Source organism: Mustela nivalis (assembly GCF_964662115.1).
Source record: "Mustela nivalis genome assembly, chromosome: 16".
Lineage (NCBI taxonomy): Eukaryota > Metazoa > Chordata > Mammalia > Carnivora > Mustelidae > Mustela > Mustela nivalis.
Window position 1 is genome coordinate 40,978,901 of NC_139035.1, and position 25,280 is coordinate 41,004,180.

A 25,280-nucleotide genomic window follows, 5' to 3' on the forward strand; every position below is an offset into this window, starting at 1 on the left:
AGGGTTGTGCTCACTGAGAGGTGCCGAAAGACACACAGCCTGTGGGCTGGTTCTACTTCACATCCCCACCTGGCCACCTGCTCACCTGTTTGCCCCAACTTATGAGCAGCAACCCCCTCTGCTCTCCTGCATCTGGTAAGTCCTTCCTTGATGTTCTCTGTTCTCCTCTTGCTTTTTCCGCATCCCCGCAACCCAGCCTCTGAGTGGGTGCTGCATGTAAGTCAGAGCCACATCAGGCCTGATGTCCTGGCCTATAGACACCGTTCTGTAGACAGACCCAGGCTGTCCTACAGCCTTCACTCACCTTGAGGACAATCTCTACAGTGAAGACCGAGGTGAATGCAATGTCAAAATACCCAAGGATCTAGTGACAGAGCAGAGGGGACAGAAGTCAGTGAAAAGAAGTGAACAATGATATCATTATTATCTTCAATGCCATCACCACCATCACCACCACCACCATCATCACCATCATCATCGTCACCACCACCAGCACCACCACCACTACTATCATCATGGTTGTCACCATCACCCCTACCATCACTACCATTACTATCACCACTACTACCACCATCATCATCACCATAATCATCACCACTGCCATCATCGGCATTATTATCACCATTATTACCACTATCTTCATCACTACCACCACTGCTGTCATCCGCATTACTATCACCACCATCACCAGCATCATCACCATCATGACCATTACCATCACCATCTACCATCACCATCATCACCATTACCATCACCATCTACCATCACCACCATCATCACCACTACCACCATCATGTCCACCACCACTACCATCACTGCTATTACCATCAGCACCATTACACCATCATCAACTATCACCACCACCACTATCATCATCACTACCACCACCACCATCATCGCCATTAACATCACTACCATTACCACCACCACCACCATCTCCACCATCACTACCACCACCACCATCACTACCTCCATCAATATCACCATCACCACTACCCTCACCACCATCACCATCATAATGACCACCACAATCACCCCATCATCATCATCACTATCACCAACATCACCACCATCCCCCTCACCACTACCACCACGACTACCACCATTGCCACCATCCCCCTCATCATTAAAACTAGGCACCAAGAGCCTGTCTGTGCTGTGTACTGTGGCAATACTGTTCCGAAGGAGTGGCTCGGGCATCTTGGTCCTCCAGGGACTTGAACTTTAAGAGACTCTGATGCCTGCAGCCACATAGAGCATACACTGAGCTCTGAGCAGCAGGGAGGTGTGCAGGTGGCTGAAGCCAGGTGGGGAGGGGTGCTGAGCTGGTAGAAAGCATGGATCCACCATCACCTGATTCCTCACAGACTCGGCCCGGATGGGGTCCTCGGCGGCCAGGGCGGCACTGCTGAGCAGGATGAAGAGCAGGATGAAGTTGGTGAACCAGGTGGCATTGACAATGCGGTGACACAGGACACGGATCCTGTAGAGGGACAGTGAGGGGACCAGGAGAACTGTGAGCCCTTGGGCACTCAGGCCTCACCAGCCTCTGTAGGGCAGAGAGACCCTGGAGCCTGCATCTGAAAGGCCCTCTGGCTGGACATGCGGGGGCTGGTCCACCACACCCCTCCTGCTGTTTCTGCGGCCTCAGTCCCCTCCCCCAGCCAAATCCCTGCCCCCACCCACCCCAGTACTCCCCCACCACCCTGTGGTTTCCAGCCAAGCGAACAGGGCAGGCTGATCCCCATCCCGGAAGCAGACAGATGAAACTCCGTGAAGACTATAGTCTGTGCATATGTTAAAGGTTTAAAACTGTGAAGCCAGTAAGAACTACAGCTTCACCCAGTTCTCATCCCCCGTCCTGTCTAAAATCGCCCTCAACAAGGAAGCAAAATATACAAACCCTCTTAGCTGTGAGTAACCGCTAAGGTTTCCAGCATTCCTTCTCCCAGAGATACTAGCATTTTAAGCAAGGCACAAGATCTGAAGATAAGGGCATCAGTTTCTCACAGTGTTATGGTAGGCCCAGAGAATCAGGAGAAGGGGGGCCTTTTAGAGCAGAAACCAGCCCCTTCTGAGAGCCCCAACAAGCACCCTGCACAGCAGCCGAGGGGCCACCCACTTGTTGGTGGGGCTGAAGATGAAGAAGGAGCTGGCTTCTGGAATGGGTACCGCTTTCTCTTTCAGCTGCAGCTCAGCCAGGGGGCGTGGTCGGGGGCTCACGGGGATCTCAGGCTCATCTTCTTCATCATCGCCTGTGCGGAGGGGAGAGAGAGAAGTTGGAGGCATCTTTACATACTTTCCTGTTCCCCAGGTTCTGTGCTCTGAATGCAACCATGAACCCCCAACCACAAACAAGTGAGGGTGGAAGCAGGCCAGTGCAGGCCACAAGGGTGTCAGCAGAGTCCAGCCCAGGCATCTCCCTTTCCCCTTGGGGAATAAATCAGGGAAAACTGTCGGTCCCAGAACCCTCCAGAAGCAGGGCCAGGACCAAAGTCAAGGAGCCTTGCTGTTTCATCTTCTGTCTCAGGGCTGGACTCACACCATCTCAAATGCTCGCAGTTGAGAAGTATAGGGGGGACTGTGCTCCAGAGGAGACGTGAGTTGTGGTCCAGGCTCTGCCCTTAACTTGCTGTGCTGACTAGGCAAGACCCTATCCTTCTTGGGTTTCAGCTTCCCAATTTGTGAAATTGATTAGGAGCAGGAGGCTTATTGAAATAGACTCTAAGTTCCTCTCCTGGGCTAGGATTCTAAAAATAATCATTTCAGAGAGGAACTGCCAGCATGGGGAAAAAAAAAAATAAAAATCAATATCCTTAAGTTTCAGCCAGTCGCCAGTACTGAGGCAGATCCTGGGGTGGGAGGGGTAGAGGAAGAAGAGACAGACCCTCTCGGTTTATTGGCTAAGTCTCACGGCCTCATGAGACAGCACACTCCCTGAGCTCCTCAGCTGGGGTGAGCGGGGAGGTGAGGATCCAGTGATCAGACTGGAGGGCGCTGTCAAAGTCGGGGTGCCCCTCCCTGTCCAGGTCCTGCCCAGTCCCCTGTTGACCTCACCCCATAGCCACCTCACCGCTACTCCTCCTAGCCCTTTGGGGAAGCCCAGAAAGAGCCACTATATTCTGCTCTCTCCACTCGATTCTGCTCTCTGCACCGGCTCTCAGCTTCACCCCCCTTTCTCCTGCCTCACAACGAGCGTCCTCATGTGACACTGCCCATCTTGCCCTGGCTGCCAAGGACCCCAAAACACATCTTACGCTTAATGGAAGAAACTGTTCATTCTTAAAGTTAGCATATCTGCTTTCTTTTTTCCCTGTTTGTGCCCATTTTGTTCATTTCATTGTATGTATCTTTTGTCCTAAGCCTAAGGCATTTCAAATTGTTTTTTGGAAAGAAGCAGGATAAACATAGTCAACCTCCTTAGTAAGAACTCCCTTCCAACTGCCCACCTCACAACCCCTCAACCCTCTACCCTCCCCACTTCTTTCCAACCCTTACCCTTTCCTTAACCTCCCATTTCCTGGGTCAGCCACCTTCCCTGGCATACCAGGCACGCTCAGCTGCTAGGTCATGGTCGTTAGATGAAACAGCTGGAGATGAATTATTTTAAAACCCAAATATTCATTACTGGCAGATGTTTGAAGAAATATTATTAGTCCTGTCTCTATCAGCTCCGTGCTCCCCACACATCACTAGGCAAAATTGTTTCATGTGTTCATTCAATCTATTTATTGAGGGCCTACGCTATGCCATTTGGCGCACAGAAAGTCCCCCTGGAACTTGAGTAGCTGAGGTAGACAGATGCTAATCAGCGGATCCCACAAAGAGCCATGAAGTTGCACCAGCGACCCCGTGCTCCCAGGACCCGTGAGGGAACTAACAGGGGACCTCAGAGCTCTGGGGCTCCAGCCTCTTCCAGGTGGATTGTTCACAGGAACCCAGCCTGGCCCCGCTCTCTCTACAGTGTTCTCTCCTTGGCACAGATGAACAGCTCTCTGCGGGAGCCACTGGTGATTTGCATTTGCGAGACGTTCACGGTTTCTCTGTGGCTGTGTATCACCCTCCTGGCCGCCCTACCCTTGTCTCTTTCATTTCGATTTTTCCCGCAGTGCAAGTCAAGGTTCTATTTATTCCTGTTTCAGTCCAGCCCCCAGACCTGATGGACACTGAGGGTTGAGCAATCTGTCCGTCTCCCACACCACACAGACAGACGTCTGTGGTCTGCTCCGTGTGGCCAGAATGGAAAACTTGAAAACGGAGTCCTCAGCACTGAAGTACGTAACGGGCACTCAGTAAATACTAGCTGAATTAAATGAAAACAGAATGTGTGGTTTTTTCTATCGTGTGTATTGTAGAGAGAGGTAGGCTTGCGGTGGCTCATATGCGGGACTAGGTCAGAAGGGATGTCTCTGTGTCGTGATCCACTCGAGGAAGGATCCAGGCAGGGGACGCGCAAGAGATTGTCCCTGGGGAGAAATCAACTCCCCAGCATACACCCCAACAGTCCCAAGACCCTCACCTGGGAAGTCAGCCGAAGGGTAAGGATCCTTTATTTCATTGACGTTAGATTCAAACTCATCGATTTTCAGCTGTAGGAATACGATGAAGATGAGGAATGCAGAAGCTGCAGTTTCTACTGACTGAGCACTTAGGGGAGGGGTAGGGTAGGCATTAGCTCAATCCTGCCTCCAGCCTGGGGGTAGGTAATAGTAGGATCATTCTTTTTTTTTTTTTTTTTTTTTTTTTACGAACGAGAAGCCAGGCACAGAAAGGTCAGACGAGTTGCCAAGACCTCAGCCTGTCTGAGCCTGTGCAAGGCAACCCCGGCTTAGTTGTCTGGGGCCCAACTCCCGAACCCTTTGACCTCCGCTTCCTCAGCTTCCAGAAGGGTTGAGCAGGGCCAGGCTGGAACAAGCAGGAATTGGGGGTGGGGGGAACCAGTCTGGGCCTCGCAATGGGACGGGAGTGTCAAATGGGGCGGGAGACACCTGACTGGGGTAGGAAGCTGGGACTCTGAGGAAGTCTGGTTCCCAGACTGGGGTATCTGCGCCTCTCAGTACAAAGGATTCCTTGTGGGAGTGTAGCCATGGACTTTCTCCCCAGGAGAGTGGAGACAGATGCCCTCACCTGGCTGATAACCAGGCAGATAGCCCCTCTCCACCTCCCTACCCACCCCCAGCACCCTAAGTCACGGGGGTGACCCAGAGAACTTGCGGAGTCCCTCCCCATCCTGCCTCTGAAAACACCCCATGTGATATGCTCACCTTGGCAGTGGTAGGGATGCCCTCGCCCTTGGGTTTCTGTTCCAGCTTCTTGGCCATCACTGACTTCTCCTCCTCTGACTTGTCTGGGAGACCCCTGAGTTAAAAAACCAAGGAAGCCCACGGTAGAAGCCCGACTAGACAGTTCTCGGAGCTCAGGGAGCTCTGTGGACGATGGAACAGTGCAGGCTGCCAAGAGGGAAGGGCTATAGGTCTGAGTCTCTGACGAAAGGGCATGATGCCCACCTTGGGCCCGTGGCTAAACATGGCTCACTGGTCAACCACACTCAGTGTTCATTGACAGGTAGATGGGTGGAAAGGGTCTTTGCACCTGGTTCATCAAGAATTCACAGTGTGGGAGCATGGTTTGGTCCAAGATGGGACTCAACTCTTTGGAAGTATCTGGATTTCATTGCTGGTCTGTCTGTCTTTCTCCTCCCATCCTGCCTCCCAGGGATGGGCATACCATTCCTGCAGACACGGGCACTGAAGGAAGCAGGTCTTTGTCTAGAACCATTCAGTGTGGTTCCCCAGCCAGCAGCATCGGCGCCCCCTGGGGGCTTGTTAGACCTGTCGACCATCAACCCCAGCCCAAGACTTTCTGAATCAGAAGCAGTATTTTAACAAGATCCCCAGGTGACTCATTTGCAGTGACTTGTTTCTGGTCAGACTGGAAGACTAATCCTGCTTCTGTTCCTAGAGGAGGGTCTCAGGCTATGGAGAGTTATATGCCAAACTCACTGGTGGAGAGAACAGTACAGCCCCGAGAAACCAACCGCCACTAGGACGTGTGCACGGCTCAGCAGAGGGAGAGGACTCCTTTCAAGAAGGCAAGTTCCCAGAACTCCCCACCAGGATTCCCTGGTGGGATCCTGCCTGGCTCTGCTGTCCCATTTCCTGGGGCCACCTCCAATTCTGCACCTAGGGACAGCTCAGAGGACATCAGTCATCCATCCCTAAACGTGTGGGTGCAGAAGCCTGCCCACTGGGACAGGGGTCGCCGTGGCCACAGCCCTTGCTCATCGGGCTCCAGCGCAGGGAGACCACCACCAAGCATGCCAGGCCCCTTCCTGCTGGGGAGGCAGCACTCACTTGGACATCTTTCTGCGCTTTCTCTCCTCAGCTTTGGCCTTCTGGGCAGAAGTCAGGCTCTCGGCCTCAGCCAGGTTGTCCACAGCGATGGCCAGGAAGACATTGAGCAGGATATCTGTGGTCATCCTGCTAAGGAGTCTTGGGTTGTGGATGAAAAGGAAGACTCTGGGGCCAAAGTCCCATCCTGCCCAGCGGTTGGCAGGGCTTAACCCCACTGCCTTGGTGGGCTTGTCAGAGGGCCTCTTGCCAGAGTTACACACGGGGTGGCATGGGCCCGAGGACACGGACAAGCATCCGCAGGGCGGCCTGGCTGCATGGGGCTATCCACGATGGGCCTTGAGTGCCCCCCCATTTCCCATCCATGACTGATCCCAGCTTCCACACGGGGCTGAGTGGGGAGCCTGTGAGGCACTGTCCCAGAGAGTCACGCTTGGCACCCATGAGCTCCAGGAACACTGGCTCCCTCCCTCCCCAGCCCCCTACTCATAATACCTACCAAATGCTGTGTACAGACCTCAGAACCCCCGGGGCCTGCTGGCTCTCTCTGCCCCAACCACCCCACCCTTCCATCTGCTTGTCTCATTCTCCACCGGCCTCTTCCCTCCTTCCTCCCTGCCTGCCTCCCAAACCTTCGGACCAGGCTGCCTACCAACCTCATGGCCCTGCAGCCAAACCTTGTCCTTCCTCCTGCCTGCTCCAGGCTCACCAGCCTCTCTAGGAAGAAATCTGCCCACCGGTAACCAGTCACCTCTGTGATTCTTGAACATTCCTGGGGGGAGGGGGGAACTCTCCTACAGCTCTCCCTTGCAATTGCTATTTGCCATGTCCTAGCCTGCCCACCCTGCCCCATGAGTCTGGGGGCTGCCCTTCAGCCGGAGGGCTTGTTGCTTGGCATGTGTGTGGCCAGGACCCCCGCTTTCGGGCCCTCGCCCACCCCCTCCCACAGCTCTTTTCTGTGCCCTGCTTCCAAAGGGATACAATTGCCACAGACGAAAAGGATGATGAAATAAATACACACGAGCACCCCGGGGTAGGACGGTCCCCCGTAGGCCATGATCCCGTTGTACATCATGGAGTTCCAGTCTTCACCCGTCAGGACCTAGGGGGAGGGGGAGCACAGTGAGGGGAGGGGGTCGCAGAGGGTCTCCAGAGTCCTCTCTCGGGACTGCGTGGTCCCAAAGGCCCCTAGACCTTTCCTCTCTTCATCCACGGCCAGGATGAAAGGCCCCTGCTCCCCTCCTGGAATCTCTTCCAATGGTCAGAAATCCTACTGTTGCCTTTCCAGAGCCAAGGGGTCTGACTGTGGGGTCACCACCTCCCTGTGCTCTGTCCCTAATGCCCAGGCTTAACTGTACGGCCCCCAACCAGGCCTCCTGGCATCCCAGCCTCCAGAGCTAGCGCAAAATGTCAGGTGTCTCATCACACGTGATGCCCGACCAGCCACGGGGTGAAGGGAAGAGAGGGTAGAGTCATCTGGAAGACCCGCCGATGGCCATACATGGCTCTTCTCACAGGTACGGACTGAGATTCCCCAGTGAGCGCCGGCCCCGCACAGAGGAGCGTTTCTCGGCTCTACACTGAGGACTCTCCTCCGGGAGGCCCATGGCTCTGAAGGCCTCAGGTACATCCCAGCTGCGCTCCTCTGGGCGGCTTCTGGCGAACATGAACTGAGCCATGTCTTTGCGGTGAGAAATGGTTGGCATTTCTCTGGGGCTTTGTCAGTCTTGTTGGGGGAGAGCTCACTGGCTGACTCTGTGCTCAGAGACGGGAGTAGGGCACGGGAGAGAAAGCAGGCCCCTAGACTCCACTCAGTCAGTATCAGTGCCCCTGCCATGGGCCTGCGCTAGGTACCAGGGACAAAGCAAATAGGACAAACCAGGCAGAACTCCAGCCTCCAGAGGGTACAGGAGACCAACAGCAGCTATTACAATGGAGAGGAGCACAGAGGAAGAGGAGGGCCTGCAAAGGGACCCCGAACTCGTGCCAGCAGATCTGAGAAGGCTTCCTGGAGGAGGTGATGCCCCCCCCCGCCCCCGCTCTTGGAGGACAAGTGGGATTCAGCACCTACAGTATTGAATCCTGGAATCCTGAATCTTGAATACCTGGAAGACGCTGATGAGGGCCTGCGGGAAGTTGTCGAAGTTGCTGCGCCGCACCTCCGTGTCCTCGAAGTCGTACCTGCCCCCGAAGAGCTGCATGCCCAGCAGCGCGAAGATGATGATGAAGAGGAAGAGCAGCAGCAGCAGCGAGGCGATGGAGCGGATGGAGTTGAGCAGGGACGCCACCAGGTTGCTTAGAGATGTCCAGTACCTGAGGGCAGAGGGTCACAGGTGCAGAGGAGACGCGCCCCCTCCCCGCGCCCCCCTCCGCGGAGCCCCTGAGGTCTGGCCAGGCCAAGGCAAAGGCTCTGTCCTGAGAGGACGCAGAGGGAGAAGGGGCACCCTTGGGCCTCTGGGAGGCTCCAGGATGGAGGCCAGGCACCCACTCTTTCTGCCCATCCTAGCACTTCTCATGGTTTGTCGTTTCATGTTCCTTTGTGCGACTGCCGGCTAACTTCCGGCCACCCCACCAGACTGTGGACCCCAGGAGAGTAAGGGCCACTTCTCTCCCTTGCACCCCTGCACACTCTGTGCCTAGCACAGTCCCCAGCTCAGGCGGCTGCTCAATAAACCCTGGGAAGCCGATGAGCCCGTCTCTGCTCCCCCCCTCTTTATTCTTTATTCTCCCTCCTCATTTCCATCCCGTTTCCCCACTTCTCCTTTCCTCTCATCTTCCTCCCCTTCCTCCTTCTCCCATACTCTCCTTGTCCTCTTCCTTCCCTCCACGCCACGTGCTGCACCCCTGCCCAGTATCCCTGCCCAGATGGTAAGAGGTAAGAGGGAAAAAAAAAATTAAGGAAAGAGGTCAAAAACGGGAAAGCCATTTCTTTTAGGGAAAGAGGGACATCCTGAGCCAGTGGCCACCCATGAACTTGCCCAGACCCCAGACCACGGGAACGGAGCCCCTATGGAGCAGACCAGGCACACTATGGGTGTGGGGCTGCTGGAGCAACGCCCACTCTCCCAGCGCTCACTTGGTGATCTTGAAGATCCTGAGGAGGCGGATACAGCGCAGCACGGAGATGCCCAGGGGGCTCATAGCACCCGATTCCACTAGCAGGATCTCCAGGATGCCGCTGCATACCACGAAGCAGTCGAAGCGGTTGAAGATGGACATGAAGTACTGGCGCAGACCCAGCCCGTACATCTTCATCAGCATCTCGATGGTGAAGAGGGCCAGCAGCACGCGGTTGGCTACATCTGCGGGGTAGGGGTGGGGGGGCCAGCCTCAGCATCGCTCGCTCTCTCTCTCCCTGCCCTGTCTCCCGGCCATGACCTTGGCTGAGCCCTCCGCCCCAAACCCGCTCTCTGAGTTTCCAAAGCATCATCCCTTTTCCACTCTCAAAATCCGTAAAACCTGGCGAATGTTTGCCCATTGAGGGAATGCTGATGTAAGTTTCTCAAATAAGCCATACCATGGCTACATCATGGCTGAGCCATACCATGTTTATCATAAGGGAGTTTCATTACTTTCAATTTGGCTTAAGTTAATTAAGCCCTGCCATAGTCTCATTACTGTACACGTCCTTCTCTCCTATTGGAGCCAACCTGTCCACCTGAGCTTTGCTCACCAGCCCCCCCACCCCTCCCTCACGAAATCCACTGCTAATGATCACTTCTCTTTCCTATGTGTTTAACTTCTCCTTTCAAATGGATTCTCCCATCACCATTTTTAAATGCCAGAGTCTTTCCAATTGTCCCTGTAGCTCCTGCCCCAGCTCTCTCCTCCCTATCACGGCCAGACTTCCTAGAGAGCTATTGGCTTGGATCCCTTCATTTCTTCCCACCCTGCCCTGCTCCATTTGCTCTCTAAGTCATACCTAACTGGGTCTAACTGGTTCTACATGATCATTCCACCAACAGGCTCTCTCAAGGTCACCAATGACTTCCAGGTCACTAAATCCACTTTAACCCTCATTTTTCCTGATCTCACAGAAGCCCTCGGCACTGTTGACCACTCTCGCTTTTTCAAATATTCTCTTTCCTTAGCTTCTGTAACCCTATATCCTTCTGGATTTCTTCTACTTCTCCTGCTTTTCCCAAGCTTTCTCTGCAGATGTAATTCTTTACCTAACCACTGGATGCTGGCCTTGGGCCGTGCATTTAGTATATTTATCCTCTGATGATCTGGAGATGTCTTCTAAGACTGTAGCTTCAGTGGCCATCCCTGCCAATGACTCCCAGATTTTAATTCTTCAACATAGACCTCTCCATTGAGTTCCAGACCTGTTTTGCCATCTGCCTCCTTGACATTTCCATTGGGATATCTCAAAGGTACCTGAAACTCAACATGCCTAAGACTAAGCTGATGAGTACTGGAGTAGTACCCATCCTCCTGCACCCCCAAATATACTCAGCCATTGATTGCCTTCCCCATCTCAGTAAGTGGCATTACCATCCATTTATCTGCAGAGGCCAGAAACCTCAAGTCTCTGACTCCTTTGGGTGGGCGGTACTCAGACAATGCTTCGGCAATGCTTGACACATTCAAGGAGCTCTCAAGAAGACTGGTGGCAATGCATGCATGCATTTTCCCCTACCTCCTTCCCATAGAAAAACACAGTCTTCTTTTCTACTTATATTCCTTCTTTAATCTTTTTTATCATTTTAAACATAGTGTCTTTTGTATTGTCCTGCTACCTCAGACTTCCAGGGTTGCTCATTCCTGTTGGTTGGGCTTGATACTTCTTCCTCCAGGTGGCCCTCTTCCTTATCTGTTTTGCAATTGTTTTGTTGTAAGCTCTTCTTTGGGAAATGCTTTTTCCCTGCAGGAATTCTGTATGCCTTGGTTTGAGAAGCATCCCTAAAGGGTGGCTTATGTTTGCTTCTGCTGGGCACCACAGGGTTTTCCCTTGCCTCTGACTAGTTTTTTATGTTACTGTCTTAGCTTAGGATCCCTACACCATCTGGAACAGTGCAAATTGGAGTGCATACATATAGGGCACAGATTGGATTTCAATTTTTTCACCTGAGACATTTTTCCTTATTCCCAGAGCCTCCAGCATGGATAAACTTCCACCTTCTTTCCCTGGCCCAATGCGGTGAGATTTTTGCTTCCCTCACAAAGGGGTAACCCTAGGCTCTGGCTCTATCCAGGGGGTCAGTTCTGTTCCTCACCTGACCCAGGCTCTGGGCCCCTGTCTCCTGTCCCTGCCCGGTCATTAAGAACCCAACTGCCACTCTTTAGGGTTTAGCTCTAGGTCTAGAATATTCCTGGAAATCAATTCATGAGCTCATTGCCTCTGGCTTTCAGTTGTTTCTTCATTTCTGCCATCTAGAGATTTCCTTGTCTTTCTTTGAAATATTGTTGTTATGACTTAGCACTGCCACATGTCTACAGTGGGGAGGGCACTTAGTTTGATCCGCCATGTTGGGACTGGTCTCCTTATTCTCTTAGTCTCTGCCTTTTCGCAGTTCAGAGCTCCACAGGCAGAGGAACATCTATCTTGGGGATGAGGCTGACTTGACTTCCACCAGAACTGATCCTTCGGAAATTCTGGTCTGATCATGTTATATGGCTGCTGACAACTTTTCATTAGCTTCCCATCTCCCAAAGTTTAAAATCCCAATATTTTGCTTAAGTACTTAAGGGCCTTGACATGCAAACACCTCTCCCGCTGCTCTCAGTCACATAAGAAGTTCTTATAGCTCCCTGAATTCACCGTACTATTCTATATCCTCACATCTTTGCATGTGCTGTTCGTTCTGGGGGGATCCACCCTCCCTTCCCTTTGACTGCTGGGGGGCACATCTACTGATTCTTTAAGGTCCACGGAGCTCCAACATTCCTCCCCTATAATCCTTCTCTTGCTGCCCCATATTTGCCTGCATGGTTGCCCTCCCTATGTGGACTTGACATTCTTCATGAGCATCTATCTTCTCCTCTAAATACACTCCTGGAAGGCAGGAGCCTATTAATTCTCTCTGCATCTGAATTCACTGTCTATGCCTTACATATACCATGCATGCAATAAATAGCTGGTGAAAGACTGCTGTTTTGGCAGTAGAATTTGAACTTGGATGCTTGGAGTTCTAGATTGCTGGTGATCCTTATGCTCAGTATCCGAAATTGTAATCATTTACCGAGACACCTGGGCTTCCCAACTGGCTGCTGTTATTGCCCCTGGTGATGCCATGAGGAAAACAGTATTACCAGCCTCTGATTTCTAGAAAACAATGTCAATATCTCCATGACATCTTCTGCCAAACCTGAGGTGCTACTACTGGCTGGCTTTGGCCATTGGCCACATCTGTCCCCTTTCTGGCTTCACTCTGTTGTGTCTCACCTTGCAAGTGGGTCAGCCACAGAGGTTGGTTGTGGTGCTCGGAGGCAATAGACAGGGTATTGAGGGCAACGACCAGGATCACCAGCCAGTAGAAGACTTTGGACTTGATCACGTCATGGCACTTCCAGCGAAAGATGCGGTTCCACTGCCTCCAGTGGCGACTGGGAGAGGAAACACGGGAGGGGGGAGGCAAAGAGCTGTTTTCCTCTGAGCTCCCCCCACCCTTTCTGGAATTGCTTTCCGACAGGCTCCAGCCTGTCTCCATCTGATCGCCCACTCTCTCCTCTGGCCACACGGGAGACGCTAAGGGCGTGAGCTGCAGGGCCAGACTGATTTAAAATCTTGCCTTCTACTTGTGAAGCTCTTCCTCTTTCAAAGGAGAAAAATAATGATCCCAGGATTTAGAGATAATGCAAGCAGAATGCTTAGCACAGTGCCCGCCATACAACAGGGGCCACACACACTTGCATTTTAATTAAAGCACACGGGGAGGGGGGGTGCATTTTGTTCATTAGAAAAACAATTGTGTAATGGATTAGTCATATCTGGTGTTGTTGAGGGTGTGTAGAAAGGGCACTGCCACAATCATTGCAACATTTTTTGGAGAACAATTTGGCAGCATTGACCAAGGTTTAAAAATATATACGCTTTGATCCAGAAATTCCATTTCTAGGAATCTGCCTGGTGGGAATGTTCGTACGTATGCAGGACTGTTCCTACAGCGCTGTCGGCATTGCCAAAACCAGCAAAGATTAATACTTTATGGTATATTCATCCTGTGGACTAACACTCAAAGATACACCCGACAAAGTTGAGCCATCCAGCCATGGACAGGCATGAAGGAAACTTAAAGGTCTATCACTAGTTGAAAGAAGCCAGTCTGAACAGGCTACGTGCTGTGTGATTCCAAATATATGACATTCTGGAAAAAGCAAAACTACAGAAACGATAACAACATCAGTTGTTAGTTGCCAGGTTGGGCGAGGAGGGATGAGGATGTGGAGCATAGAGCACTTTTAGGGCAGCGAAAATACTCTGAATATTAGAATGATGAATCCATGTCATTACACATTTGCCCAAACCCACAGAGGGGACAGCACAAAGAGGGAGCCCCAAAGTACACCTCGGCTTTCTGGTGGGGGATGTTGATTAATGGGCAGTGCCTGTGTGCTGGCGGGGGGATATGAGAAATCTCTGTACCTTCTGTTCCATTCTGCCGTGAACCTAAAACTGCTCTAAAAAAATTAAAGTCTTAAAAAAAAAAAAAGACACGTGCGTATGTATAAAGTTGCCCTAAATAGATATTTTTTAAGTTAAAAATATGTTACTTGATACTATGTATATCTTCTTCATCAAGTGTTTGCCAGGACCTCCTGTATGCTGGGCACCCTTCTAGGCTGGGTATCCAGGGTAGTTAGCATAAGGAACTCTGCATGTAAAAAGCCAAGCCAAACAAAAAAACCTGGGGTGTGTGTGTGTGTGTGTGTGTGTGTGTGTGTGTGTGTGTGTGTTTGTGTAGAGAGAAAAGCATAGCAAAGGTCTTGAAGGGATACGCATCGGTTACCATGGTTACCTCTTTGAAGGGCAGTGGGGACCTTCATCTTTTCTTTGATGTATTTCTCTGTTTGATCTTCCAAACTCACAAGTGGATATGAATTTGGAAGAGGAAGCAGCCAACCAACCAAACACACCTTCCTCTTGAGACAAAGACACTTGAGGTTGGAGCATCCCCTTGTCTCTAGACTCCTGGGGAGGCCAGCGTCCTTCCCGCACACCTCTCTGTGCTACCTCTTTGCAGCACACACCTTCCCTCTTCCCGAGCAGAGCTTTCCAGGACTAACTGTCCCTTTCCAGGACTAAATGTCCCACTCTGATCACAGGGTAGCAGCCAGATTCTCTCCCTTGCCCCCTGGCAGGCTCCCACTTTCTTCCCGATGTAGTGTATAATCAGGTCATCTGCTGAGTGTCCTAAAGGATCGCGAACATGACTCTAAGGTCCAGTAAATGGGGACCAGTAAATGGGTTCTAACTCCCTATCTCTGGGAGTTCTGAGGCTAGGAAGACTCTGGGGAGAAGGGGATACTCACACGAACTGAATGATTTTGTTCAAGCCCTCGATTTCATACAAGCTCTCTGTGTCAGAGCCTCCTTCATCCAAAGACAGCTTCCCTGGGAACAAGAGAGAAAGAGTGGACCAGTCTTCTGGGCCCCTCTGCGCTAGACACACCTGGAAAAGGGGCCATTGACTGGAGACATCTGTGACAACGGGCCTGGAACTTCAGGCCTGGATCCCTGTGTGTTTGGGGCCCAAGAAAGAGCCCACACCTGGGCAGGGGGTGGTTATGGACAGGTAGCACGGTGCTTTGCACTCTAGGAAGAGCCCCGGGCACACCCAGATGCCATCATTTCCAGGTGTAAGGCTTTAGGCAAGTCACTCGCCCTTTAAGGGCCTGAGTTCTCTTACCAGCAGCACGGCAACGTTATACCGCTCCGTGGGCCTCCCAGGCTTGCAGGACTTTCCCTGACTCAGTGCCCCCAGTGGGCACTGACTGCGTGGGGCAGCTTAGGGGTGGGGAGAGCAGGCTGACCATGCCTTTGGGCCCAAACCTTCTCTCAAGTCCTCAACGTCCATGACCTCGCCCTGCGTGATCCAGCTCATGTAGCCCCGCAGGTCCTCCTCCAGCTGCTGCTTCTCCCGGAGCTTTTGGAAGGTTCCCCTGGACTTGGCCTTCTCCCGCTCCTTGGTGAATTCCCTAAAGTGGAACAGGGGAGACGGGGGAGAGAGGAGAAAAGGGAAAGGGGCTGGAGGAGGACTGAGCGTCCCAAGGACAGAGAGACACATTCTGTGGCTGGGTGTGCCCCCGCCTTCTGGTCCAGGGGGTCACCTGGGGTCCAGGTGTCCTTCCAGGTGGTGGAGGGGCAGCCACTCTCCCTCCCCTCACCATCCCCCTCCCCCCACCAGGCAGCCTGCCTTTCTCATTGCTTTCTGCTCCTCCCATCTGATACTTCATCGTATCTCATCTTGGGGTTTCCTTGGATATTAAGGGTTAACCACATGAGAGCCCGTTGCCCTCACAGAATCAGCCACGGATCTTCACATTCTCCATGCTGCCCAACCTTGAAGCTACCTGAGAAATGTAGCTGGGCTTATAGACCCAAACCCTGGAGGGAATTCTCCTGAGTCTAGAAGAAACCATGTGGTGGAAGGAAAGGACCTGAGGGTCAGTGAGCAGTCTTCCGAGCAGAGGCAACCCTTGGTCTCTAAGCAGGATCTGGGGGAGGGGGAGACAGGAGCACGGTGCTGAGCTTGTGACGTGAGCACCTCAGCCCTCAGCACCGGCCCCCAGGGGATGGGCCCAGGCAAGGGCTCTGGACCTTTCCATGCTGTGGATCCTTGGGTAGTTCCATAAAACGTATGGGTCCCTCCTCAGAATAATGTTGTGAAATACACAACATAAAACACCCTCACTGCAAAGGAATCGATTATGTTAAAATACAGTTACTGAACTATAAGGAAATTGTGATAAAATACCACATATGTTTCTTGATTAATTCATTAACTAACAAGGTCTGGTTGCCAACCTAACAACCATTACAGTTTCAAAGTAGTAGGGAGTGGAAGCACTCTTTGCAACATTTGTAATGGGACACGTGGTTTCTACTGGGACAAGTCAGAGTCACTGCTAGTAACACTACTGTGGCGTGTGGTCTCCAAGCCTGATAAAAGGAAACACTGAACTTCAATTAGAGTTAATAAAAAGCAAAGACCAGTTCTTCTTATTCAAGTTCATGGAACCCCCTGAATTCTGCCTACACAATGCCTGGGGGGAAGCTTCTGGGGTGGGGTGATGGCAGTGGGGAAGTAGGTGCATGGTCACTTCCAGATTGGAAGGCGGGCGGGAGGCGGGGAGCCCTCCCAGAGAGAACCTCTCTCATTAATAATGACTCTCAGTACTTAGTGCTCATTATGTGCTCAATTCTAAGTGCTTTGCATGTATTAGCTCATTTTCTCCTCCCAGAGACCCTATGAGAGTATTCCTATTGGAAGGATGTGGACCCTGAGGCACAGAGAGGTTAGGTAATTAGCTAAAGGTCACAGAGCCCTCAAGCGGTAGTGTAACGATTTAAGCTCCAGGGCCCGGCACCTCACCGGAAGGCTACACTGACCCGTGATGCCAAGCATCAGCTGCCTCCAGGGGCGGGAGGGTGGGGTCTCAGGGCTTCACATAGAGGGAGTGGGGGTGCAGAGGGACCAAGGAAGAAAGGATGGGAGAAGGCTGGAGGAGAAGGAAAAAATGAAAAATTAAGGGGCTCCTACCTTTATCTTCAATATCCCCCTTGCTAACCTGGGAGCAGAGTCTTGGCAACAGGGATAAGTGGAGGTTCTAACCCCATCTCCCTGCCCTGGTCTTCCTCTTCCTCTCACTCCCCTTCCTTCTCTACCCCCGACTCTCTTTGTCCCTCTGGCTCTTTTCCTCCTTCTCTCCCCTCCTCCCAGCACCTGCTGCCCCTTCTCCCTCCCACCTTCCCTCCCTCTTCTCCTCTCCCATCCCCCCCTCTCCTCCCAGCCGCCTGTGAGCTTCCTTACCCGCTCAGGACACCCAACACCAGGTTGAGAATGAAGAAGGATCCCAGCAGAATGAGGGTGACAAAGTAGATCCAGGGCCACTCGTTCCCGATGGCATCATTGACCTGGTCCAGACAGAGGTGTGAGTCCCATTCACACCTGAGCACTCACATCCTGACCTGAGGACTCACGTCCCCTTCCAGACTCAGGATTCTCAGTCTCCACCTGACCCTGGGGGGGAAGGAGAGAGGCCATCTGGGCCCAGTGAGGGGACACTCCTCCCCGCAAAGCCCTGGGGTCTGGAGTTAGAAGGGCTTCTCAAAAGGAGCCTTGCTGATTGTCCACTTGGTCCAGACACGATTCACCCGTTTCTCCCTGCAGCCATCCATGTCCCTGGCTCAGCTCTCTGAGACACTCTCCCCCCAGGTGGTTTCTTGACAGCGAAGACTTTTCAAAGTAGAAGAAGCACAAAGAATTCTTGGACTGATCGTGGCCAGCTCGTTCATGAACAAGCTCTGTGACCCTAGACAAGTCACTTAACATCTCTGAGCATTATCCCATCTGTCCACAGGAATGATGCTCTGTGCTTGCCCCTCACAGACTCGTAGCGGAGGTGAAATAACACATGTGACAGGCCTTTGAAATGTTTGATAATTTGCTCCCATAATATGAGCTTACAAGACCTATTCGTACTAATCCTTTCTATTTGCAAAGCATCTGACAGTTTGACAAACTTTGCCTCAACAGGCAGTGTCATGTGTGGTTAAGAGTTCTGGGATCAGAGCCAGATGAATGAGTTCAATTCTGGGATCTACTGCTCGCTAGCCCCATAACTGCTGGCAAGTTACTGAACCTCTCTGAGCCTCAGTTTATTCATCTATAAAGTGGGAACAATGTCTTCCGTGGTGGGAGGATTAAATAAGAAATGCAAACTAGCTCCCAGCAAATAATATACTCCAACAAGGAAACTAATGTAGCATTGACCATGTTGTTGGCACTGTTACAATTTAGCTAATCTGCCTAGTAACCTGTAACTACCCTATGATGTAGTGGTATTTTTATTTTATAGGCAAGGAAAGTGATAGCTAGTGATATTTATATCAGAAAGCAGTCTTGCTCTGGGGCAAAACGGGACTCAAAGGGCCCTTCATCCCTCAGGAAATCTGAGATTCGAGGTCATCAGGAATGAGTCACCCATGGGCAGGTTTCGGGAAAAGTTAGAAAAGTTGAGACCAGAACCCCTGGATTCCTGGTCTCCACTCCTCACCCACCTCTTAGGTCCTGCACAGACAAGCTGTACCTTGGGAACTGCCCAGAGGATACTGGGGCACACACACTTGGGGACAAGAAGGGGGACATGCACCCTATGTAGGTTTCTCAGGGAGGGGTGAGAAGGAGCAGCGGACATTAGAGTCAGACCAACAGCACCACCTCTCCCCTTCCCCCCACCCGGTCCCTAGAACCTGGGGATGAAGGTAGGGGGCTCTGCAGCCGTGGGGGCCAGACCCACCCAGTAGAGAACGTCGGTCCAGCCCTCCATGGTGATGCACTGGTACACGGTGAGCATGGAGAAGCCAAAGTTGTCGAAGTGGGTGATGCCATGGTTGGGCCCCGGCCAGCCGCCCCGACACTCACTGCCGTTGATGGTGCACGGGCGCCCTGATCCTGTCCTGGCGCAGGGTGAGGGCTTCTCGTTCTCCACCGTGGCCACGATATCTGGAGGCAGAGGCAGTGCAGGCATCAGATTGGAAGTGTGGATGGACAAGAATGGAAGAAGAGTCATCTGCGATGACTGAGGACTAGGTCTAGAGCCCACTCAGCCGGAAATGTAAAGGAGTGCTCCCCGGGAGCACACGAAGCTGGAGGAGGAGGACTGCTGGGGCCCCGGCCGGCGGTGGGTGTCTACGGGCAGCCGCGATGGTATCTTGGGCCTTATGGCCTCATGAGAGGGTCGTCTTCAAGGATTAGTTTCCTATGAAGTACCACTTGTGTAGCAAGGGTAACGTGAATGTCATGTCTGCCCACAGAACTTTAAAAAAGGAGGCAGCGTTGTGGCTGGGGCGGAGGTGTGAGGGTGGGGCCACCCGTGTTCTGACTTGCGTTCTTTCTGGGAGCCACATGGAGATGTCCCAGTGGGACTGAGATGAGCTGCCCTGTGACATGAAGTTTTAGGGGCAAGGGTCTGCTCCTAGCAGGTGTTCCCAACCTGCTGCAGTCCCCTCTGTGTCCCTAGATGGTGCTCATATTGTCTCTAAAATCCTTCAGTGTCGATGACATCCTGGGTCCCCTTTTATCTTAGGACATTTTTGTCTCCTATTATGTTCAGAGAATCGATGAGCTCATCAGAGCTGGAATGCCCTACCTCACCCATATTTACCAGGTTGGCTCAGTCTTCTAGAGATGGGAGAGGAGACATTGATGAATTCTGAGCTCTCAGTGGGTTCCTGACCCCTCAAGTCAGGTAACTCCCATCCCAGAAAGGTTTTGGAGCACCACTGGCCAGCACTGGTCAAGAATGCACGGTGAGACCTCCGGGTCTCAGATATGGAAGGTTGTGATAAAAAGTCTCCTTCTCGGGGCACCTGGGTGGCTCAGTGGGTTAAAACCTCTGCCTTCGGCTCAGGTCATGATCCCAGAATCCTGGGATAGAGCCCAGCATCGGGCTCTCTGCTCATCAGGGAGCCTGCTTCCTCCTCTCTCTCTGCCTGCCTCTCTGCCTACTTGCGATCTCTGTCTGTCAAATAAATAAAATCTTTAAAAAAAAAGTCTCCTTCTCTCTGTTTGGATAAGGCTCATTATAGAACTTAGATTGTTACAGAAACAGAAGGGGCTGAACTGGGAGAGAACTAGGAATGGAACCACCAAAAGCTCTATCAGAGTTCACTGCCTTGTCTTGGATTTGGACCTCGGGCTGCCTGTCCCCTTATCAGTGGGTCTGGGGAAGTGAGGAGTATCCTGTGACACTGTGGATCTTGGCAATCTTGTCCATCCTGGGTTATTCTGGTGAGTTCGAGTCTGGGCTTTTGGTGGGAGGAATTGTCCTAATAGAAGTCACCTCTTTCTGGTGCCATGTTCAGTTCCTATAGACCCCAGTAGAAGTTAGGCTCCTAACTGAGATAGACCGACACCACTGGCTGACAGCACTGAGTCTTGGAGTGGGGGACCCACACCTTTTCAGGGCACCTACCTGGTCAAAATAATTTTTTTTTTTAATTTTTAAAGAAAGATTTTATGTATTTATTTGACGGAGAGAGAGCACAAGCAGGGGGAGCTGCAGGCAAAGGGAGAAGCAGACGCCTCACTGAACAGGGAGCCAGACATCAGGCTCGACCCCAGGACCCTGGAATCATGACCTGAGTTGAAGGCAAACACTTAACCGACTGAGCCACCCAGGTGCCCCTGGACAAAATTATTTTTATAAGAATGCCAAGACATTATTTCATCTCCCAGTCTTTCAATGAATGCAGAGTGGAGTTTTCTAGAGCCTACATGATGTGCGATTTCACAACAGACAGAACACAGAAGCAGCTGTGTGAATCCAGAAGATTCTATCAAGCCAACTCATTAAAGAGATTTAGACAAAATGTAAGACAGCACCTTTCTTTAAGTATTCTTGGTTTGGAAAAATATAGTTTTTTTTTTTTCATAAGATATCTATGTTCCTAAGTAACAGGCTTATCACTGTTCTTTGAAAATGAATTCATAAATTAATATTATGACATTTTCCTCAGTTTTCCTATCTATGGATATCAATGAATATCAGAGACTAAAGTTCATATCAACAAAGGCTCTTTGGGGTCCTTAATAATTTTTAAGAGTATAAGGAGTCCTGGGGCAAACAGTTTGAGAACGGCTGCTTTGGAAGGCTTGGCTCAAGTTCATTTGAGCCTTCAAGGTATGTTCTCTCTGATGACCCTACAAATGACCCTTCAGCTCTTGGGTGCTTTCTTTGGATCCCCCTTAGACACCAATCTGTGGGGCCCTGCTTGGAGGGGCTGCTCAGATCAAAGCAAAAATAAGGGCTGCAAAGAAAAATACAAATAGAAATTCAGGCTTGTCCCAAGTCTGCATCTCAGTCCACAGCTGGCCCAGAAAGCCCAAAGATACCTCGCTGGTCCGGGCTGGGCGTACTGCAGATTAAACTGTGGCCCAGTTCTTGGCCCACTTCCCTTGATCATTGACCTTGGCAGACCTGTCCTTGTCCAAGAGCAACCCATTCCTCAGGGTAACTAACAGGTGTGGGAAGCAATGACCTAGTTGCGGGGTCCTTCACAGCTGAGGTGGCTGTGCCTCTTGAGTTGCCCTAGGGCCACTCCCTCCTCCCCACGGCCCTGCGAGCTCACCTGTCCCGATGAAGTAGCAGGTCTTATGCATCTTGCCTTTGAAGAGCTCCAGCCCGATGATGGCGTAGATGATGACCATGAAGAGGACGAGCAGGGCGATGTGGAACAGGGGCAGCATGGCCTTGAAGATGGAATTGAGGACCACCTGCAGGCCTGCAGAGGGGGAGCAGGGAGGAGGAAAGGAGAGTCATCTCCTCTCTTGGGCTCCTGGCCCTCCCTCTCTCTATATCCTGGGAAGCCTCGGGGACAGCAAGGTGGGAGGGGGTCCCAGGGCTGGGCAAGGGAATGGGCTGGGAAAGGAGGAAGGGCATCTGAGGGGGCACTGGCACCCACTCGGCACCCCGGACACCAGCCGGAGGGGTCTGAGCACGCGGAAGGCTCTCAGGGCCTTGACGTCCAGACCAGCCCCTTTGCTGCTCATCGGGGCTGTGTTGCTTTGGATGACGTTAACCTGTTCCAGAATCACGGTGAAAACCCTAGAGTGGAGAAGAGGGAGAGAAGGGGGTCAGATAAGCCCCTGTTCTGGGGGTCTGGGACCCCGTGTCCCATCTGTGCTCAGGGGACACTGTGGAAAAGCCTAGCGGGGAGTGACAACTCTCATCGACCACTAACTCAGATTTGGTGGTGCCTGTCTGGAAAATGCCATTAGAAAAGATTCTGAGGCCAAGTTCAGACTCAGGGAAAAGAGTACTAGATCCTGCTGAGATGTCTGGGTGCCGAGGGGAGTTGAGGTCCACGTGCCACGGGGACTCACGGTCCCCGGCTGGGGAGCGGAGTGTACCCCATGGTGGGCTGAAGGTCACCAGCAGCGGTGCCCTCAGTGGGGACCCAGAGCAGAAAGCCGGAAGCTAGGTCTCTCCGTGAGGGTTGCTCGTGCTGTGCTTTCCGACAATGCCCTTTTATTTTCTTCCCTGCTCATCTGCTCCTCCTCTCAATTTACTCCAAGTCCCATTGTCGTTTGAAGGCCAGCTCCAACCCTTCTTTATGAATCCTTCCTTTGACGACCGAACCCCTGGGACACTCTCCTGTGTCAGTACAATGAGGCACTGTGTGGTAGTGTCTTCTGACACTCCATTATTCTGTATACATCGGTCTTGGCCTCCCACCAAGGCAGCTCATTAAGAGCAGAGGCTGATTCACAGACTTCTGTTTTCCCCCAGGGTGCCGAAGGGCAGCTTCGTGCTTGAATAGCCAACTCTGGAACCAAGATTGCCTGGTTTGAGTCCTGGCACTGCCGCTGGCTGGCTCTGTGACCGAGGGCTGGTTGCTTGACCTCTCTGAGCCTTAGCCTCCTTAAATGGGAAAACTGAGATGGTTGAAGATCCTCAATGAGATGTTACATGTGAAATACATAGTAAGTGCTTGGTAAATACTCCTGTTATAATGGGGATTTTCATGTTATGGACTGAACCGTGGGCCCCTCACATTCATATGTCGAAGCCCTGACCCTCAGTCAGAATGTGGCTGTATTTGGAGACAAGGGCTTTTTAAAGACTGAAGTGAGGCTGTGAGGGTCGATGCCAAGCCAGTCGACCCTCTGGGCGCTGGACCTCTGGGCTCCAGGGCCCGGGGTGGGGGCGGGCGGAGACAAATGCTCTTGTTAGAGGCCTCCTGGACCCCTGTTGTTGGGACTTTGTTACGGCAACCCTAGCCGACAAATATGGATTCCTAAATATCCATCTTTGCAAACCCAGATAGCAGATGCTTAGTACAGGACCATGGAAGACATGAATAGATGACAAAGGTTGAGAAATTTATAAACGTCCAGAAATTGCTGGCCGCTGAAACCATGTCCATCATTTCCAACTGCGTGTGATGTGAGAACAAAGGAACGTGGAGTGTCTCGCTGGGGAAGGGGTGTGTGAGCTGGGAATGTTTCACTCTCCCCCAGCACTGGCTGCATCCGTGCGGGAGCTGGCCCTTCCAGAGGCTGCCCCTGGCACAGTGCTGGGGTTCCATCTTGCTCTGGAAGGCTGCTGCTGGTGGTGGGCACAGTGATCTCAGAGATTCCCTCTGACCTCCAGCCCCCCCACCCCCCACACTGGGGCCTCACCCCAGGAAGACAATGATGAAGTCTAGCACGTTCCAGCCACTGCGCAGGTAGGCATCCTGATGGAATAGGAAGCCGTAGGCAATGATCTTCATGGCGGCTTCGATCGAGAAAACAATGAGGAAGAAATACTCCAGCTTCTCCTGTGGAAGCAAACACAGTCACACCACTCTTCTGTGCATCCTGAGTGCACCCTTGAGCCGTCCTGACTTCCCCTCCAGGCAATGTTCTTTCGATGCGCCTGCCTCAGGACATTTGCACTGGCTGTTGTGTCTGCCTGGAATTCCTCTACCCTGATCCCCCACATCATGACCACACACCCCCACATCACCAGCTCAGGTCTTTACTCAAAATTCATCCCTCACCCAGGCCTTGCCTAGACCGACAAGTACAACTTGAGGGATCTCTGACATTTTCTGTTCCTCTGGTCTGTTTTCATTTGTCTTCTTAGCACTTAGTCCTAGCTAAAAATACCACATATATTTTTATCTTGTTCATTTCCTATCTCACCCCCCCTTGAACACAAACTCCATAAAGTGTGTGGATTTTTGTTCATTTCCTTCATTATGCCTCTTCCTGGGCCTAGACTCAGATGGAGCAATGAATGGTGTGGGCAGCCCTCAAAGGGAAGGGTCCTGGTCGCTTCCGGTTTGGACATCTTTCTTTTGGCACCATCCCGAGGACTGACGGTGGGCGTGGTGGCAGAGAAGGGGAGTGTTTGTTAGAACCCTGGATGGCCCTCTCTGGCTGATGTTACCAGGGTCTGACCTTTAACTAATTACTCTGTGCCCTCCCCTGCGTGTCCTCCTGCCCCACACCAGCTGCCTGCAGGCGGCCACGTAAAGGGCACGGTGCTCGCACTCAGGTTGAAGGGAATCAGGCCACATTGGGAATGGAGGAGACCCTCCAGGTAAGGGCCAATGGCTTCAGCTCAGTCCTGCCCTGCAGAAGGCCTTGCAGACCCCTCCAGGTTCTGACCCTGGAGCCCAATCCTCTGATCCTCCCAGTTACCCCCTCCTGGGCCCAGTCACCCTTCCCCCTTCTCTGAGCCCAAGAGAGTTATTTCTAAACGACAAGGCAGGGTCCCCTCTGCCAAGACTCTGGGCTGAATCTCCTCTCCTTGCAGCCATCCAAAACCTGGCTTGGGGACTTCCAAGAGTCCGACGCCCTACCCCTCCAGGTCTCCCCAAACAAGCCCAGTCTTCTGAGGGGTCGTCCGCCCCGCCTGCTGCTGGCAGGACCGGCAGCACTGCACAACCCCAGGAGGTACGTAGAGAGAGACTGGCTGGTTTTCTGGACCTGACCACCAAGGGGGCTCTGCCTCACCCCAAGCCCACTCTTACCCTTAGTCACTAACACCCCACATAAGCACCCCCAACAGGGCCTCTCCATCAGCACACTATGGAGGCACAACTCATACTACTCTGAATTCATGGTTTCTTCATTCTGGATGGAGCCAGGTCAGGAGACAGATCACCCTATTAATAATCTGGAAGATAATTTATTTTTACTTCCGAGTGGCAAGTGTGAGAAGCAAGGGAACAAGTCGCCAAATGGCCCATTGATATGGATACGGTCCTAG

The 25,280-nt window shown here is 52.2% G+C and overlaps 1 protein-coding gene across 1 annotated transcript in view; it reads right to left on the bottom strand.

The window, feature by feature from the left end:
- The window catches only part of CACNA1S (calcium voltage-gated channel subunit alpha1 S), a 67,921-nt gene that overhangs the window by 27,087 nt on the left and 15,554 nt on the right, over nt 1-25,280 (bottom strand). Inside the window, exons 3-19 of the mRNA XM_082703823.1 lie at nt 23,702-23,841; nt 21,982-22,124; nt 21,649-21,801; nt 18,816-19,021; nt 17,327-17,430; nt 15,346-15,491; nt 14,826-14,907; nt 12,739-12,899; nt 9,427-9,652; nt 8,456-8,663; nt 7,332-7,452; nt 6,354-6,468; nt 5,265-5,358; nt 4,520-4,589; nt 2,123-2,255; nt 1,354-1,483; nt 305-364 (exon numbers count right to left, since the gene is read on the bottom strand). Of these exons, the coding sequence (XP_082559949.1) occupies nt 305-364; nt 1,354-1,483; nt 2,123-2,255; nt 4,520-4,589; nt 5,265-5,358; nt 6,354-6,468; nt 7,332-7,452; nt 8,456-8,663; nt 9,427-9,652; nt 12,739-12,899; nt 14,826-14,907; nt 15,346-15,491; nt 17,327-17,430; nt 18,816-19,021; nt 21,649-21,801; nt 21,982-22,124; nt 23,702-23,841 (2,292 nt within the window). The remainder of the gene's footprint in view (nt 1-304; nt 365-1,353; nt 1,484-2,122; nt 2,256-4,519; nt 4,590-5,264; nt 5,359-6,353; nt 6,469-7,331; nt 7,453-8,455; nt 8,664-9,426; nt 9,653-12,738; nt 12,900-14,825; nt 14,908-15,345; nt 15,492-17,326; nt 17,431-18,815; nt 19,022-21,648; nt 21,802-21,981; nt 22,125-23,701; nt 23,842-25,280) is intronic.